Consider the following 19300-nt stretch of genomic DNA (forward strand, 5'->3'; position numbering starts at 1 on the left):
GTCTGGAGTCTGTACGGAATCCAATGCTCAGCTTCAAGGTGCCTGCTTGTATCTTCTATCGAGCATATGCTAAGAAAAACAGGAGAGGAGGACACATCAAAGAGGAAATACTGCTCAAGTATCAGTCAGTCACCTACTATCCATACTATCCACACTATTTTCACATATGCCCGACAAAGGGAAAGGGATTAAGTAGGCAAAGGCACAGATGAATGGAAACGCTGGGTTTTTTTAGCTCAATGACTTGTCTCTGACAGCAAACAAGAGTGGATCCCTAGGTGAGAGTATATGAATCACGAGGCCTGTAATGACACTTTCCTAACCTCCGAATAGTGTGCTTGGGGATTCCTGAGGCAGCCAGAGTCTTTCGGAGTTTTCATAGTCCTGAGAGCATTGCTCTTTCATGAATTCACTTATGAGTTTTTACCATCTACATTCTGCTGTGCCAAGACTTCAGCAACTTAGCTGCTCAACATTTGTAGTTAATTAGCCCTCTCCTTTTGTGGGTTTTGAACTTGCCACTTGGTAACAGGATTACAAATAGTAAAAAAAACAACCAAACAAACAAATAAAAGCCTATTTGTTTTTACTTTTTAAAAAGCTGTTTAAAGTAGTACTATGTGTAAAACGATGTAATACACAGATTTAGCAGGGGAAGCTCTCACTTAGCTATAGGTGGGAGGGGTGTCCACAACCCACAGTGTGAGCATGAAGCTGCATGACGATGCCCCCTTTCACCCCCCACTTCAAATGGACCTGCACCTGCCACTGCAGCAGCAACTGCGTATTCTCTTATCCTTGTAACAGTATATAAGTACAGTTAATCACTGGAAGAGCATTGAATTTTAGTGGATTTGCCTGTCCATAAATTTCCTGGTTTTTTGTGATGCTTAATATTGGTTTATGCTTATTATACTGAGAGTAACAAGCTTTTTTAAGACATGAGCAATAAGCACTAGTATTTAAACTTGTAAGATTTAAATACACATATCTTCTCACTGCAACTTTTCTCTTTTCTTCTCTTTGCAACTCTTATTAGCCAAAGCAAAGGGAGGAAGAACGGAGAGTGACGGGAGATTCAATTTGCAAGTGCTGGAATGCAAATTCAGTGATGCTAATATCAACCCCTACTGAATTTTTGCATTTAAGCTGCTAATAAACTTCCTCATGCTGAGAACTATTTTTTGATCTTTAAGTCTTTTTTTTCTTAAATATTTTTTAGTTTTACCTAGTAAGCTTCTGTATTCTGAATATTATGATGTATTATTTTGTCCCAGGCTGCATCTTTCTCCATCTTGATCTGTTGTCGCTATTAATGGCATGACTGATATTTGGTCAGTCAGTGCTGAGCTCTGACACTTGCTTTGCTGTGGCTTTATCAGACATGCAGCCATATTAAAATCGATATAGTAAAAATTACCTAATCTATTCTGATAGTTTATCTGTGTCCATTTCCAATGAAATTTACTGAACGTGTTGTCATTTATTAGAGTGGTTTGGAATGCGTGTTTGGACTGCATAGGACTAAGCAGTAACTATTCTCTTTTAAATCAAATAAAAGTTCTGGTGTTTTGCAGCTATTAACCTTAGGGCCCATGAATCAAGTACTGCTTGAGGAACAAAACCAGTTGATTCACAGATAGAGGACTACTCTCCTATGCAGAATTTAGATTCTGAAAAGTCTTCTTCATTCTTTTAAAATGTGTTTTTAAAAGTTTTAAATTAAATAATTATTATTTTTTCCTTCACCATCTTATGACAAACTAGTAGAACAGTACAAGGAATACTTTTATTTAACTACTTTCTGTGATCAAATGCCTTTTTAAAAAAAAAATATCATTGGCGTAGATTGCTAAATGTGAGCTTTTTCTATGCCTTATATTTTCCCTATCTTACAGTTAAATTAACAGAATAAGTACAAAGTCTCTGTTTCACTGCTTGATGGTCCAACTCTATTTTGTTTATTATTCATCAAAAGTGATTACCATATGCAGCATGTTAGTAGTAAGAAAACTGCATATTTGTATGGGTGTGTTCAGCAAAATAAATATCCTTTGTCTACCAGAAAAGGAGGTCTAGGGAAAAGTATATATCCTTCTGTACACGGTTATGAATGGATATAGTGTTATTCATACTGTATGGTACTAAAAGATTTTAAAATGTGAAAACTAAAGTGGGAATATATAACCAATAGAAGAGAAGAAAAACTTATATTTTCTTCTAAAAAATAAAAAATCTGTATTCACTGATATTAACACGATTTTATTTGGAGAATTAAATTCTTTAACATTCAAGCAATTGTATAGTTTGTCCGTACAGAACCAGATTACTTCCTAGAAAAATAATTGAGCATCTTTGTTTTTATCCTTTAAGTACACCCTAAAACCTATTATAATCCCATAATGGAGGATTATTAAACTAAACAACAGTAGCATATTTAATGATGATCTGCTAACAAAACATTCTAGCTAATCTCTGATCAGTGATCACGTTTCAACACCAATCCAAAACATAGGGTAACTGAATTCATTAAGATATAAACCATCTGCAAAAATAAAAAAAATAAAAAATGTGTCTTCGTTTCATTGCCTTAGTACTTGGTGGTGGCTAAGTCAAACAGATCTTAAACCAGAAGATCAATCAGTCACTCTGGACAAAACCAGATTAGACCTTCCCAAAGTGCCAGAAGTACTTACATGGTCTTTTTTGTAGTGGACTGTAGACTTGCAGACACGGTAGTAACAATTTCAACCTTGCTTATTGTACAAAGCCCTATTTTTTAATATTTTAATTTTGTTTCAATCATCCTCGAATTTCAGGCATTTTTATTTTTGCATAACTATATCAACTACTCGAATTGAAACGTATGTAGAAAAAAGGGTTTAATAAAAGGTACCTTTACACAACACAAGTAGAAATTCCTTTGAAGAAACTTGCATTTTCTTTGCAATAACAATAAATGGACATTTATATCCATTGTAGAGGCAGACAAAATGAGTTTCTCTCAGTAAAAATGGAGCGGATTGTCGTATATGCCTGGGACCCTTTGGGGTAGTCTCTCTCCGCAGCAATTTCCATTTAAAGAATAGTCTTTTGCATCAATACCACATATTGCAATCACATATCACATATTGCAATTCATATTTCTAAAAAAAAAAATAATAATCCTATAATAATAGTAGGATCATGGAACTAAAGTTGGGAAGTAAGGATTTAAGAATCTGTCTATGGATTTTTTCATCCTTTGTCTTATGATATAGTAGGTCCGATGTGTCACAGATCTTTTAAGCTATTTTCCCTTAGAAAAGGGCTCTAAAAATCATTATATAGTCACAACACACAGCCAGTATTTTAGCCAGCAGTGACTGCTTGCAGTGTTGGTAGCTACAGCAAATTACTAAGGTGTGTTAGCCTTTTACCAGCACAGATGTTTTCTTCATGCTAGAATCATTAACAGAGGAGTATACCCAGTTACACTGGGGCCTGTGGGTTTTGTACCTATGATGTGAGTTAGTGTGGGTTAATAAGGCTGTACATTGAAAACATGTTTTGACCATGGAATTCATTTGAAACATTGAAAAGGATTAAAAAATCAACAAAACACTGATTTCTGACACATATGCTTAATGATAATTTCACTGTTCAGAAGTACTACTATGTTTCCATTTGATATAACTGTTAGAAATGCTAATACATGATGCTATCAACATCACACCAAATTTAACCTGAGACATCCATTCTTTTCTTCTTTTTTTTTTTTCTGTAGTCAATAAATAAAGTATCAATAGATAGTTATTTCATCTCCTTTTATACTTGCAGACGGTTTGACAAATCTTTGGAAAAGTGGAGGCTTTTTCATTGTGACATGAAGAGCTTTAATACTTGGCTAACCGAAACTGAAGAGAAGCTGTCAAGAGCACAGATAGAGGCTGGAGACGTGGGTCATGTGAAAACCAAGCAATTTCTCCAGGTATGGTTTGATTAACCCGTTTCCTGTTTTTCTGCAGTGATTAGAAATTTGCAGGTCTTGGTACTCTGTATAGTTCTGCAGTTCATTTAAGGAGAATTTCTAGTGTTGAGTGGCTGGTGGCAATTTTGGTTAGATATTTCTGTTGTCCCTGTTAACTAAGAATTTTCACTAGTTTGTTTAAAAATGTATTTTTAAAGAAGTAAAATATAGGATAACATGTTATATTGTGGTACTTTCATAGTTACATATTTATTTGGTCTTATTTAAAGTGCTCATTAATTTCCATTTGATACTTACGACTAGCAGAAGTACCAGGCTTAATTTTAAAAACTTGTGGAAGAAATGTGATTAAACATGGAGCTGTACGAAAGATATTCCAGGAACTATGTTTTGCAAGTATTGCTTATTTCGCCTGTTTCATATTTTAATCAAAGAACCTTGAGGATGCTTTTTGTGAAATGCAGTGTGACAGAATAGCCACTTAGTTCCTATGTGTCCAGTTCCAATTTGTATGCTTTTCATCTTGCAAGCTCTTTGAGCATCATAAGGAAAATAATAACCCTAGTTTCTTGGTAGTTTATTTCATTTCCCTCTTGTTTGATTGAAATGGTAATGGGTATGAAGAATTAATTCTAAACTGAGGTTTTGCAAGTTGATAGGTTCAGCTGAATAACATTGCTTGACTAAACTCTGGATTCATGTTATAAATTACTACCTATGCCTAGGAAAAAAAAATCTGTTAAACTAATCAGCATTTGTACAATTGAATTGATGAATTACTGGATTTTGGGTTGAAAGAAGTTAGTTCTGTCTAACATTAAAAGTACAGGTTTGTTCTGAATGCAACACTAATCTAGTTCTTGGCCTACAGTTAAAAAAAATAAATCACATCTTTTGAATTTTAATATATAGAGTCACCTCTTTAAGATTTAGACTGCTATTTCTTGACTGTAAAACTGCTGAACTGGAAAGGAAACCAAATCATGCAGTGCAAGTATAAAAAAAAGATATAACTGTTAAGTAATACATTAAGCTGAAGTAGTTAAAATAGCAGGTAAATAGTTTTCTGCAAATGACTATCAACACTTCTAACACTGAAGGTGTCTAAGATCTGGCTGACAGAATGTCATCAAGGAGTTAAAGATGCTCTTTATTGTGTATGTAAAAGGTAACAGAGCTCGTGTATTTCCACTGAAATTTTGTCTCATTTTCTCTGTCCCACAGTTTTAAGCATTTATTTTAAAAACATATAAAATACTAAAGTAAGACATGAGTATCTATGTGATGAATACAGTGTCACAAAGCCTTACCCTTTCTTCTTTGCTTTGCCTCTGCTCCATCACCCTTCTCAGCACTATTCTGGTATCCTTGAGCAGCTTCAAATGAGCACTTAAGAAAAAAAAAAGCAACAAACCAAAACCTGGATCCATTGAAAAACTGTTTGTTCCCTTCTTTCTAACCTTTTTCTAAACCAAAATTTTCTCTCTGAGAAGAGGTTGATTTTTGAGAGTGTCTAGACCAAGGTATCATAGATGTTATAAATGCATTGGGTGTGTAGCACATTTCACAGTCCCAACAGATTATGAACATTATTTTCTTGTCATCATTGAGAAAGAAGTTCATACTGAATTGAACATCACACTAAAAGACTCTGAGATAATGCCTTGTTATGCAGAAGCTTAGACTTCAGTGTAGAACAAGAGTGCTTCACTTTTACATTTCCCTTTGACCTAACCTCCTTCTCATCTGTTATCCATTTTTTATTTTCTTATGCAATATATGAGAACATTTTGAACATATGTTTGCAGAATGGATTTCTACCAAGATTTTCTTTTTGCAGTCCATCAAGCTTTTTCTTTCTTCTTTTTTACCTTGTGTTGGAAATCCCTGGAACTTACAAATTTGTCTCTCAAACATTTCATTTAGTCCAGTACAATGGACAAAACTACCTTTCTAATGAAAATTCACACAGTGTGAAAATATTCCAACCTCAAGAATGCAGACCCAATGTTAGTTAACATTTATTTGTGAAAGAGTGTTTAGTCTGAAGCTATATTGTTCCCATTCTCTTCATTGGTTCTTTCTTTATTTTGCTGGGTCTTGTTTGAAAATTGTTAGGCTTCTGGGAGGCTGACAGAAGAGATCATTAGAATTTCTATTAGGTAAACAGTTAAAACAGCTGAGGGTTTTGATTTACTAGATTAGCAATTTGTTTTATTAATGAGATCATGCTGCTTAGTGAACCATATTCAGAATTAACAGGATTTGTTTGAAAATGCTTTCAGAAGCAAGTGAATAGTCTTGTATTCAACAAGGAACTGTTTTACAGAAAAAAAATACAAAACATTGAGATGTGTAATACTATTTCTAGGTAGGACTACTTTGGAAAAGTAAAGATTAATGTGTTCATTAACATTCAATAAAACATAGAGTCAAATGTTAATGTAAAAATGAAACAGTCAACAGTATGATTAGGTGATTATGTTAATATAGGTTAAGAGGTAATTACATTCTTTTGGGTGTATTTGGGAAGGGGAGGTGTGTTCCTTTTTTCTGCACGTTGGCATGATATTAAGCAACATTTATGCATTATATATAATGTGAATGAAACCTAATAATAGAATTGTTTCATTTCAGGTCATGAATACTTAAATACTCTTATTGTGATTTTTTCACTAAGGCTTTTTGAGAGCAGAACTTGTGTTCAAAAGAAATACACATTTCGGTTTTTAAGAAATTGTAATTGACTTCTTTTATCATTAGGAAACGCAGGATTTAAAAGGATGGTTTACAGATAGTGCATCATATAATCCCTTTGAAACATATTGAACTCTGTCTTGAAAGTAGTTAGAGATTGTTTTTGCTCTCATTATTCTGACTGAAAGGTTTTTCTGTCTCTTCACTCCTTAATGCTTGGTGACTTTAACTTCTTCAATTTCCTGCATTTGCACTTAGTTTATTTATTTTTGTGCCAAGACTGAGTTGTAGTTCAGTTTTATCTACTCCCTGATGTTTATCCCCTTCTGTTCTTATAGGCTGTAGTCATTTTCCCTATTGGATCTCATTTGGTAAACTAAAGCTGCAGTTTTCTAATCTGTTTTCATATGTTAGCTAGACGACTTGACTCTTATTTCCTGTGCCTATTCCTCTTTCTGGAACATGAGTTCTCAAAATAGCACACTATTATCCAGACTGAAATACCATCCATACCATCATCAAGCTAGCGCAGGTGCTCTATTTTATGGTTGGATCTTACCATGGCTGAATGTTAGAATATTGTTTGCAATCATCTATCTAAAATTTGTTATTTCATTTGTTTGTTTGTGATCTGCCTTGTAGCCCCAATCTATATTCCATTTCATATGCAAAAGAAAAAAAAGTATAGGTTGTACTGGAAATTAATGCCAGGTTAATATACAGCAAAGAAGCAAAGAAGAATTGGGGGGGGGGTGCAGGGGGGTGCAGGGGGGAGGGTGTTGGTGTGCCATAGGTAAATGCTAAAAACACAGCTACAAGAAGATGAATTCTTCAACAGTTTCAGAACTAGACTGTCAAGTTACGTTCCTGAATCATTACCTGAGAATTTAAAAATAGTATTCTTATTTTAAAAATATAGAACATCCAGAATATTTGTTCTTTACACTGGTATTAAGAATTGCTCAGCAGTCTATATTTAGTATCCACTTTTGGGTTGGAAGTTTAACTTTATTTTATTATTTCAGGTGGTGCGTTTTTTTTAATAGTAAAATAATTAGGTTTTGGGTCTGAATTTTGGAACAATTTCTTTGTGTTTGTGATATTCACCTATCATGACTTGTCAGTGATATGTACTTCCCTTAAAACTGGCAAGGGCTGAACTTTATTTTCTATTATTCTTTATTTCTATAATTTCATTGTTTCAAAAATATTGCTGTTATTATTAATTTCTCAAGTATTTACTTTCATTTACAGGTGTAATTATCAAGGATATTATGTTTATTTTTTAAGGTCACAGAGGACCTTAAATAATCAATAAGATTTTGAAATTATTGGGTGGTGGCCTTATTAACTCAGCCTTCTGAGGATACTGTGGATACAGAAATTTCTTGTAAGTTACAGATCTCTCTTAAATTGTTCATATATTGATTTGTCCAGCATTTACATTGTAGAGTACTTATCCAAGCCTACAAAGGCTTGTGAATGACTCATGCCTTCTCTGGACCTTCCTTCCACTGCACTATAATGTCAGGAACGTCACGTTTTTGTCTTGTAGATGTTTAAAGTAAAAAGATACAGAGAATTGAGGCTTCAGTGCTGGAAGTCGTGGTCATGCTAATAATTTCTCTCTTTTATATCTAAATTGGATTATATGGACATTGATGATTTAATAGCCACTAAATTTAAACAGTTTGTTCTGGAATACAGCAGAAATGGAATCAGAGGATATGAGAGAGAAAAAAAGTATTTCAGTGCTTGAGGCCACATATTCTCCTACCACAAAAACATAGTGGTAAGTGGGGGGATAGTTTATTCTGTTTTCCCCTAAATATAAAACTTGTAAAAATACTTTTTTATATAATAATTGTGGGTTTCATATTTTAGATTTATTTCCTGCTTTACTGAGTGGTAAAGGTTATGCCAATAATCTCTGATTCTTGTTGTTCCAGTTTGGATTCCATTTGAGTTTAAATGGTTCAGTTTTGTTCCATTTGGATCAATTTTGTTCCACCTAGTTCAATTTTGAGTAGTGTTTTTTGGTGATATGAAATATTTTCAGGGAAATATAGAAATGTAGCAAAATATTCTTTCTGGTCAAAGAGATGTCTATGATTGTTTAATGATTCACAAAAGACAGAAAATTTAGAATGTGGGATCAATGAGGAACCAATTTAGCATTGTTTTTGAGGAATCTTTCATTAGAATGATCATGGTACATACTACAATGTCCTTCATATTGCAAGGGCATATCTGGAAAGCTATATATCTGGCAGGAATGTATTATTGGCTAATATTTTATTAATACCAAAATCACAATTTCCCTTGCAATTATGTAGAAAAAAGATTCTGCAGTCTTTTTTTTTCATTAAGGTTCTCCTCACAATTTTTCACATCCTTAGTACTTTGACTGATGTTCTGAAGTAAGCACTAAAATGTTCTAAACATGATAGCCAGCCTACATGAATGCCATAAATTCTTACTTACATATTGACTGGATCATATATTCAGAGAAGCTTACTGGTTTTCTTTTTACTGATTATCACCCTCTTATCAAATGCATCTGAGTGCAGCACGCTGCTGCCCCTAAGAAAGAAACCCTAGACTCAGTGATATGCTGTGGTTTGTCCATAGTTTCTAAGGTCTCAGTGGAAATGTTTCAAACAATATATGTGAGCTCTGCATCAGACACCTGGGCCCTAACTGAGAAAAACACTTCTTTTTCTGGTTTAAGGTCATCTTAAAAACAAATTCACGGGCCTTTCTCAACTGAAGTGCTATAGCAGTGGTAAGACTTCATTTTCAGTTAATAAGGGGAGGACATCACAATTCCTAGTAAAATAGTTCCTGCTTCTTTCTTATGCCAAGCAAAATATTAAATAACATTGTAATCTTTATAAGCAATATGTTTCTGGGTATATAAAACTCCTAAAAACCTTCCTTTACTGTTAAAAGTTTCCTCACTCTTGTTGCTACTACTAATGGAAGTTATGAAATGTCAAAATAGTTTATCCTGAATTTGTAGTAAAATCATTTTCTTGTCATGTAAAGCTATAAGAAGTATTGTTTCATAATTGTATCAGTTATTTCTTCTTCTCTACTGCACACAGTTCTGCATTATTCTTCATTCCTAATTTACTGTATCCTATTAAAAGTTTTTAATTAATTTGTTGCTACTGGTAGCGGGACATTAAAATGTCTGAAGGCTGTAAAAAATAATAAATTTAAAGTTGCTTGTGTGGTTCTGCGTACTCTTGCACCATTAGATGACAATGCATACCTATATTTAGGTTTTATTGTAAATCCTGGCATTGCTTATTCAGATAGCTGAATTAAATCTCGTAAGTAATTAGTTAGGATGCATTTTTCAATCATTTCATTATGAAACTTTTTGAAATAACTACTAGCACACGTAGATGCATAGTGACATAATTTTTATACATTACAAGAATGAATAAACATGTTTTTTTTTCTCTGTCTTAGAGAAAACAATGTGCTTAGACTGGATCAGTCAAACTTTCTGGTACCTGGCTGTAACTGCCTCACTGTTTGGGGGATTCATCCTCAACAGTTCAAGTGGTACTAGCACATGGAGATGTGGGAAAGAGAGTGAGGTTTATAACCATTTCACAAGCATTTTTTTGTGCTTCTATAAAAGGTAAAGGAAATGGAGGATGGAATTTTTTCATACGAATGAATTTATCCTACTTTCAGGGCTAATCTGGACATTTGTAATCAGTGGCATGTAGAGATAATACACAGGTAACACAGATTCAGCAAATTTATTAATGCTTTTGCCATGGTATAAATAGAGTAGTTAGTCCGAGCATGTCTTGGAAGATTTGGAAAATGAGCGACTAAATGAATGACTTCTTTGAAGGAGGATGATATTGGTTCATTTGCCTGTCAAAACATTTATCTGGTTTGCTTCCATAAGTCTTTCAAAAGTACATCTCGTATTGCATCAGAGGTCACTATAGTATATGATTAAATCTGTAGGTGTTGATGCGTTGGTGCACAGATGTGAAGATAAGACAAATTTAGGAGATTTGAACTATGTCACTTAATGACTAGTAAGCCTGGGAGTCTTTCTAGGTCTTCTGATGTGAATAATTAGCCCTTAAAAATGCTTACATAAAACAATCATGGAAAGCTAAAACTCTTGGGGAATAACTTTCTATACATATTAATTATATAAATTAGTACAAATAGGTCTTGTTGTGGCCCTTTTCATGGACAGCTTTATTAATGTTATTTAGAACCTTTCATCCCAACAGATTTTACAAACTCTATCCATCACATACAGCTTTTCATTACCATCTTATTTTAGATGAAAGCCATAATGTAAAGCCATGTAGTAAGCACACTGGACAAGACAGTATGTTAATGTTACATTGCTTTAAAAAAGTGAACTGCTTAAAGGAAAAAAAAAGCCTGCATTATGAGAACCTTAATGTTTATGCAGAGCAGACAGCAAAGGATCAGCATTTGCCCTTAAACTGTCTAAAAAATACTTCAGCTAAATTTACTTACCCTAATTTTGGAAGTCAATTTTTGTCAGGTTGTGATGAACTGTCTTTTGTGTTTTGCACTTAGGTGTTTTACAGTGAGTTCCATTTTACTAACAACCTTTATAGGCCCTTTTGTGAAGGTGTTTGTTTGTTTGTTTGTTAATATAAGGAGAGGAGTAAAGGCAGATGGGTATGAGTTTGACCAGTGATAGGTGGATATTGAAGAATGGAGGTTTTGGCTAGACTATTTTACTATTTATTGTTCATTTCAGATAAACTTGTCAGCTTATTTATTTGTCCAAGGTGTTATGTTATGGAGAGAGACAGAATGTAGCAGGCATGAAAATAGTGGTAACATGCTTCAGTTGTTTATATAAAATATCTACTTCTGCCCTACAGCAAACTTCCAACATACTTCTTTCCTACTTAATATTTGGCTGTGCGATCCATCTCACCAAAACAGGTCCAGAGTGGGCATCTGTATTTGAGCTCGTAATCCTGATCTTCCTTTGTAGACAAAGAGGAAAAATAGGCACTTCTAGGGTGAAGGTCACTTGACCTTTTTGAGATATCCAGAATATTGAAAGTGAACTGTGATGTGTTAACTTCTCCAGAAAAAAATGAATTAATATTTTATTGGAAAATTTTATTTAGTTTTTGGTTGTTTTTTTTTTAAATGAAAATATAAGCAATCATGAAAACATAAGAATCTGAAAATATTTAAGAATGCATTTACTGCAGGTGTGCTCCTTCCTCCCTTGAATGCATATTTCATCAGGTTTTGAATATTTAGGGATTACTAGTACTAGCAAACCAGCACTGATGCAAACTAGAATATATTACAAAGTAATGTATTCATGATAAAATAAATATATTTTCATAATTGGATTAGACATTTTGCCACAATACAAAGATAAAATTCACTGAATGATTCACTGCATGTAGTAGAAGAGAATAAAAAATATTTCAATTAATTGTATTTCCAGTGTGTTCTATGAACACCAGAAGTATTGAAAATAGAATTCCTAGGGTTTTGCGTTTTGTAGTTATCTCTAAGTTCCAGTTGAAACATTTTCCACTGTGGGGGGCTTTATACGGTGTTTATTTTTTGCGTGAATTCTCAGCTGTTTACTAAGGTCTACACACTACACCTATTCTTCTGTTAGTGACCAATAGTATCTGGTTTTCTTTATCTGGTTGCCTTTTAAAAAAAATACTTATAAAATGTCATTATTTTCTATAATTCTAATTTTCTAAATTAGAATTCAAATCAATAGAATAGAAATCATATTTGTTTAAAATTAGTCAAAATATTTAAAACTATGGGGGAAGGTTAGGGTGGAAGACGGACCAACAGATAATCAGAGAGGTCAGTCATATAAACTTAAAAAAGCCAGATTGAAAACTGGATTAATTATTTTCCAAAAAGTAATTTCTTTAAAACAATTTAACTTGTTTTGTTAAAGAGTTATCAAATACTTCATTACCAACAATTACTTGTCAGAAAACATTTTAGATGGTGGTTACTTCTTTCTTTTGTCCTTTTTAGAGCTCTGAAGAAGCTCTAAGAAATTTGTTCTCACTTTTGTTGCTGGCATCATGCTGGCTTGCAGTGGTGTATGCAATTAATTTTCCTTCTAAAACTAAAAACTAAAAAAGAAAAAAAGTCATATAATTTCAGTAAAGCTTATGGCAGATTTTCAGAACGACATTAGATATTTATAGTAGACACTGTTTGATCTCAGTCTTTTTTTTCTGTTATAGTTCTACAGGCAGAAAATATTATACTGCCTAGTTAATCTTCTAAAAAATGAATACAATACAGATATGCTGTAGCTTCTCACTCAAAATCTAAGCTTGCAATGGATTAAAAAATCTCTATAAAAACTACAAAATTTTTTTAGTCTGACTTTTCACAATGCAAGTGAGACCACTATAGAAAAAAATCTTTTATTTTATAGGTCTAAATATTTTACATTTGCTGAATACTTTCTAAATTCAAAGAATAATTCTGCCTTGATTCTGAATAAAAAGGAGAGATAAACATGCCCTTTTGCCACACATATTCAGATTGTTTAAAAGCTTCACTCTTTATTGAATGATTTAATGATGTGTAATGAATTGTGGAGTGTGACAAATTCCAGTTTATGCATCGATTGGAACAAAAATGTAATAGACTGCTGTGCTCATTGTCTGACTATATGAAATTTGAGATGTACGTATCTCAGAATTTTGCTGATTTCAGAATGGTTTCTGGAGTTTTGTTTTGGTTTGGTTTTTAAAGAAGGCAGTAAACCCTTACAGTACATTAATCTATACAGGACACTCCAGTCCAAAAATGCTAGGAGAAGGGAAAGAAGAAATGAAAGAGAAAATATTTTGAGCAGCTTTTCAAATGTACAATTACTATATTAGGATGGCAAATATCTGCCAGTTTCACAGTATTATGAGGTATCTCACCATATCCTCTATACACTGTGTGTAAATCATTGGGTTTAATGAGTGGGTTTGCTGGTATTTTAGTCAACTGATGCCTTTAAGGAAAAATACAACTAGGGGTATTTTGATTTAGTAGACCTAACTTTCCAGAGAGAAAGATTCTTTCTAAATGAAGCTGAACCGTTCAAGAGCTTTTTGTCCTTAGAATACATTAAAATCTGTTCTAAATGAATATTTGGTAGCTCTTGTCTAGGAGTAGAGTAGATCCCAGGAACCGCTCTGATAACACAAAGTACTGTCGTGTTTTCTATTAGTTACAAAGGCTTCAGGACAAGGAGTGTTTTTCTGTAATTGCACATTGTCTGCTGTGGTGGGGCCTCAGTTTTAGCTGGGCTTTCTCTGAAGAGCTCAGAGCTAGAATCATACTGGTTGCAAACATTGCATTTGTGATCAATACAGAACAAAGAGTTTAGGAGTAGAATGAAAATAGTGATTGTGATTGGGTTTAATGATTTTGTGATTTATCTTGATGATTTTAGAATATTGTCAAAATTATGTACTCTACAAAAAAAAATGGGTACTCTAGCATACTGGACCCATAAGGTGTATTATTTATGTATTTATGCTTTGATTTTTGGAAGACACACCAATCTCATTTATGATGACTGGCAGCATCTTTTCTTTTGAGTCTTTTGTTAGCCCTTACAATCCTACTGAGCGTTACAGGATTTAGTGACACAGAGCAACACATGCACCTAGGAAAGTACCTTGTGATATTGCTGCAACCCTTAGCTGCCTCAAATGAAGCCTGCTCTGGAACTTTCTAAATTTACTATCACTACCCTATTTCATTACCTCTTTTGTAACTGTAATGCCTTCAGCAATGGCTCCTGTTACACAAGACTGATGATTCTCAAAACCTTGCTCCAACCCTGCCGTAAGCAAGGGAAGCTATGTGAGAGCGCTTTAGTGTCTGAATGCTCTGCAAGATAACAATAGGAGTGATTTCATAAGTTTGAATAATACAAAGACTTTGCCAAAATATCAATGCAATGAAATTATGTTGATATACTGATCATCATTGTGTTCTTCAGTTTGTTTTAAAAAGGAAATACCCAAACAGTAGACATTTTGTTTTAAAAATAATAACAGAAAAGCAGTCCAACAGTTAATTCTAGTGACTTGATGTTTCTGCTAGAGGAACTCATGCTTTTGGAGCATAGCAACTTTGACAGTTTGAAAATCCTAAATTATTAATCACCAAATATCAAATAGACATAGTGTTTAGTGTATAGCCAGGAGCTTGTTGTGTTATTGAGGTTTTTTATGTCAAAACTCTATGGATCTGTTAAAATTACTAGTGTAGTTTCTTTTATGATGGAGGAGACTAATAAAAAAGGGACTTTATGGTGGTCTACTGTAAGCTTTAAAAAAGTTAGAAGAATAAATGTATCATCCTGATAATCATTTTAGTATAAAAGTGAATCATATAAAAAGGAATACATTTACTGTATCTTTTTTTGTTTCTACAGAATCCACAAAACCTATGAAAGGGGCAGTTCTATAGAATATGTTGAATATTTAATATTAATCAAGAAATATTTGTTACTAAACTGAAAGTTAATGCTTTTAATGGATATTTGTACTTCATTTATATTTGAAATGCTGCTGATGCTATGTCTAGGTTACCATGGAGCACCTGTCTTATGAAGACAGAGTGAGACACTTGGGGTTGTTCAGGCCTGAGAAGAGAAGGCTCCAGGGAGAACTTACAGCAGCCTTCCAGTACTTAAAGAGGGGAGGGCCTCTTTATCAGGGAGTGGAGCAATAGGATGAGGGGTAACAGTTTTAAACTGAAAGAGGGGAGATTTAGATTAGATATTAGGAAGAAATTCTGTACTGTGAGGGTGGTGAGACATTGGAACAGGTTGCCCAGGGAGGTTGTGGATGCCCCATCCCTGGAAGTGTTCAAGGCCAGGCTGGATGGGGCTTTGAGCAGCCTGGTCTAGTGGGAGGTGTCCCTGCCCAGGGCAGGGGGTTGGAACTAGATGATCTTTAAGGTCCCTTCCAACTCAAACCATTCTAAGATTCTATGTTTTCCCATGATAGAATTCAAGTTTATTTTTAAAAGCTACAGGAAACACTAGAATTAAAGTTTTCTATGTTTTTCCCCCCACATATTCATAGTCACTCTTTAATTAAATTCATAAAGAAATGAACAGTTTTTTCATTACTGTTTAGCGATGACTAACCCTAATGATTTTGCAGATGACTTGGCATTCCTGATTTTGTCCACCTTTTACAACATTTTTCCTGTACTGTAGGTGCAGAATTTCAGTGACAACTGTATTTGAGCAAAACACAGAGGAAGCATAACCTCTCCATTTCTTTATATGCCTTCAAAGGATTTTGTTAACTCCTTTGTTTGTGTCACAATGAAAACTCCAGGCATAACTGATTCTTTACCACTTTCCTCTGTCCACTATTCTCATGCTTTCAGATCTTTTTCAGAATTGTTGTTTTCCATTGTAAGAGTCCTCAAGGCTGTGAGCAAGGTTTGCATTCTTTGTTCCTAGAGGTAGACTGTACTTTCAATTGTACTGATGCATGTGCTGCTTCGTTTTCTCTCTTCTATAATAATAGAAGAATAAAAAATAATAATAGAAGAACAAGTGGGATAAACTTTAAAATCAGGAAACGAGGGAAGGAAGCTCTGACAACAATGGATGTTGCTTGGTGGAAATCATAGTCCTGTTTGTCTTAGAAAGTTAGAGGACTAATCTAGTGATAATATTGAATGCCTTTACCAGGTTTCTGTTTGTTTCTTTTCAGTTGATTGGTTTCTAGTCAGCTCTCAACAGACTTTATGCATTTTAAAGACATGATGTTTTCATCCATGACCCTTAGGGTAACCTTCTCAGTGCATTTTCAGAACACAATCTTTAAATAAAATTTTGTTCTTAATCCAATCTCTCTAATTAAAAAAATGCCTACATCTTAGATTTTGACAAATAGACATTATGACTTATGATATATTTTGTCCTGCCTGTAAGGTTGGACCATGTGTAATAATACTGTTAGTGATTTGAGGAAAGAATAACACATTTAGGAATAAAAATCACTTTAATGAAATGTAATTATCTCATGGCTGTTTGGCTTATTTGCAAATTTTTAAAATCATCCTAATTTACTTGACTCTCATGTTCGTATCTCTGAAAAAAGCATGTGCTTTCTGGCAGTGGGACCGATTATATTGAGCACATGGCAGCAGAAGAAAAGCAAAAGATAACCTTAGAGCATTTACTGTGAACATATAAACTGAGGTTAAATTTTGCAATTAATGGAAAGACAGCAAGTGAAGTTATGTTCAATATGATCCCATTAAAAAAATATTTTTGAACTATGTTATGATACGATGGTATGTGCCCCATTCTCTGAGGTTCATTTATGACCAGAATATTTGTAAAAGGCATGTATGCATATACTATCCCGTATTTCTTACATCTGTTCTGAAATTGTTCACACCCCTCCAAAAACAGAACAACAGCATACAAATATGAACTAATATTATAGAGAGAACCTCATAATATATGCTTAAATTCTCTTTCTAAAAGCTCGGAATATAGTACAATTTATTGCTGTGTCTTTGAAGTGTCCTTATGAGTAATATCTCATGCAGAAAATAAAGCATCAGTTAAAATGTAACAAGTCTAGAAATTTTAGTTTCTACTTTAGCATGAAAGTTTTTCTAAGTTGCATTTTAAAATCAAAATGAGCACAATACAAGAACTTACTGTACCCTATTTTAGGGTAGACCTGTTGAGTTGTTCTCAATATGTGGACTTTTTTACCATTTTGTTTTGGCAGTAGTTTGTGTGACACAGAGAGAGATAGGTATTAAAATTTGTTTAGAATTTTAGAATCCTAATTAAGGTGGTTTATTTAATTTTATGTCCGTACGGTATCTTTGTATTACAATGCTATCAGGAGTACTTCAAGTAGTACATAGTTATTTTTTTAGGTTAATATCAGCAGCTATTATATAACAGTGATTTAAAAATCTTCAGTTGAAGACCCTTGACCTCAGAGACAGTTTATCGTGATGGCAGAAATTAATCATGTTAGCTACGCTTGATCTCATGAAGACAGTACAAATTTAGAAACTGTATAAACAAGGGTAGGTAGAGATTTTGAATACTAAGAGACTGTCATATCATAATAGCTTCATAATAATTGGGCACATTAAGAAAGTGATGAAGTAATATAACAATAGATTAAGTATTTTTTTTACAAAATTCTGCCACACAATTGCTAAAAAAAAATCTAAAAATAAAAAAACACACTGACTTTAAAGCATTAAAATATGTTTAAATGTAATTATGAAACTTCAGATTTTGAGTGTTCTCACTTTTGACTGTTCTTACTTTACTACAGTTAACTCAATCTCTCTTGAATCTGTCACTGTGCCATTATTAGATGAATTGTTGGATTTGATTTGTACAATACTATATAGTTCTTAAGATCTTGGGTTTTAAGTAGCTATAGTTTTTAAGATCTTTTTAATCTCTAAGATTTTGATGCTCTTTTATCCTCTGAATTAGGTAAGGTTTCTCAGAAAATAGGTTGAGAAAAATGATTTTTAAGTATTTTATGAATCAGAAAGAATCTAAAGAGAGTCTAAGAAGTAGCAAAACAGAAAAATCACAATATTAGAAATTGACATTGTCCTTTGCTTGCCATTGGCTTGTATAATACAGGTTTTAAGTTTCTGACATCAAAGAAAAGCGAGGGCAAGTGATGCCCTGTGCATTCAAACAAATTCAGTCCTGCACAGCTGTGATTACAGCAGTGAAAACTTCAGATCTTGACTGTCTGACATGAGAGCATGGACTGGTGATTTCCACACATATATCTGAATATATACATCGAACATATCAGTTTTTGAACAATGACAGATCAGGACAAGTACCAATTAGAGTTTAGTGAAAAGGAACTAACGTGCATATTTCAGCATAAAATATGGTATGTGGATGAGTATGTGGTCGTAACACAGATTGGGAACATTCCCTTTCTGCGTGGAATTATTTCTGAAGCACCTCTTCATCTATAAACACGATTTAAAAATAAAATAATTCCTATTACATTATCATGGCCATTTAAGTTGTTCAGAACAATGACCAGTATCTGTCTTAGATACAAACTCTTCCCCTCCATTGCATATTTCCAATCCACTATGGCTGTCACTCCAACATATGCAATCCTTGTATGAGTCAGAACTATCATCGGCCATAATCTATCAAGTATATAAAAATTGTCCAATTGTCATAATCAAAAAAATGTTTGGGGATAATCTAGAAACCTATAACATTGCCTCCTAGCTGATTATCCTGTCATCTATAGTCAACAAAAATCCTAATGTAGCTATAATGTAGCTCCAGAACTTTTTTATTCAAGTCTTACCCAAAAGTCAAAAAAACATACAGAGAGATTAGAGGTTCTTTACTGTGTTTTATGCCATTTCAATTTTTTTTTTCCATTGGAAAAATCTCAGCAGCCTCTCTTTGTTAAATGGAGTGACATTGTAAATGGTAATTTGTCAGATTTTTTTGGATGGCATTCCATTTAAATAAAATCAGTACTGAAGAATTAAGTTTCTAGTGGCTTCACTGCTTTTCTCTCACAATTA

At 33.6% G+C, this 19300-nt stretch overlaps 1 protein-coding gene across 7 annotated transcripts in view; it reads left to right on the forward strand.

The window, feature by feature from the left end:
• DMD (dystrophin) overlaps positions 1-19300 on the forward strand; it is a 1292219-nt gene that overhangs the window by 683121 nt on the left and 589798 nt on the right. For all 7 annotated transcript variants that reach the window (XM_074604145.1, XM_074604126.1, XM_074604154.1 and 4 more), the window contains one exon: positions 3820-3970. In XM_074604145.1, coding sequence (XP_074460246.1) covers positions 3820-3970 — 151 coding nt within the window. The remainder of the gene's footprint in view (positions 1-3819; positions 3971-19300) is intronic.

The sequence above is a fragment of the Larus michahellis genome, chromosome 1 (genome assembly GCF_964199755.1).
Source record: "Larus michahellis chromosome 1, bLarMic1.1, whole genome shotgun sequence".
NCBI classification, from domain to species: domain Eukaryota; kingdom Metazoa; phylum Chordata; class Aves; order Charadriiformes; family Laridae; genus Larus; species Larus michahellis.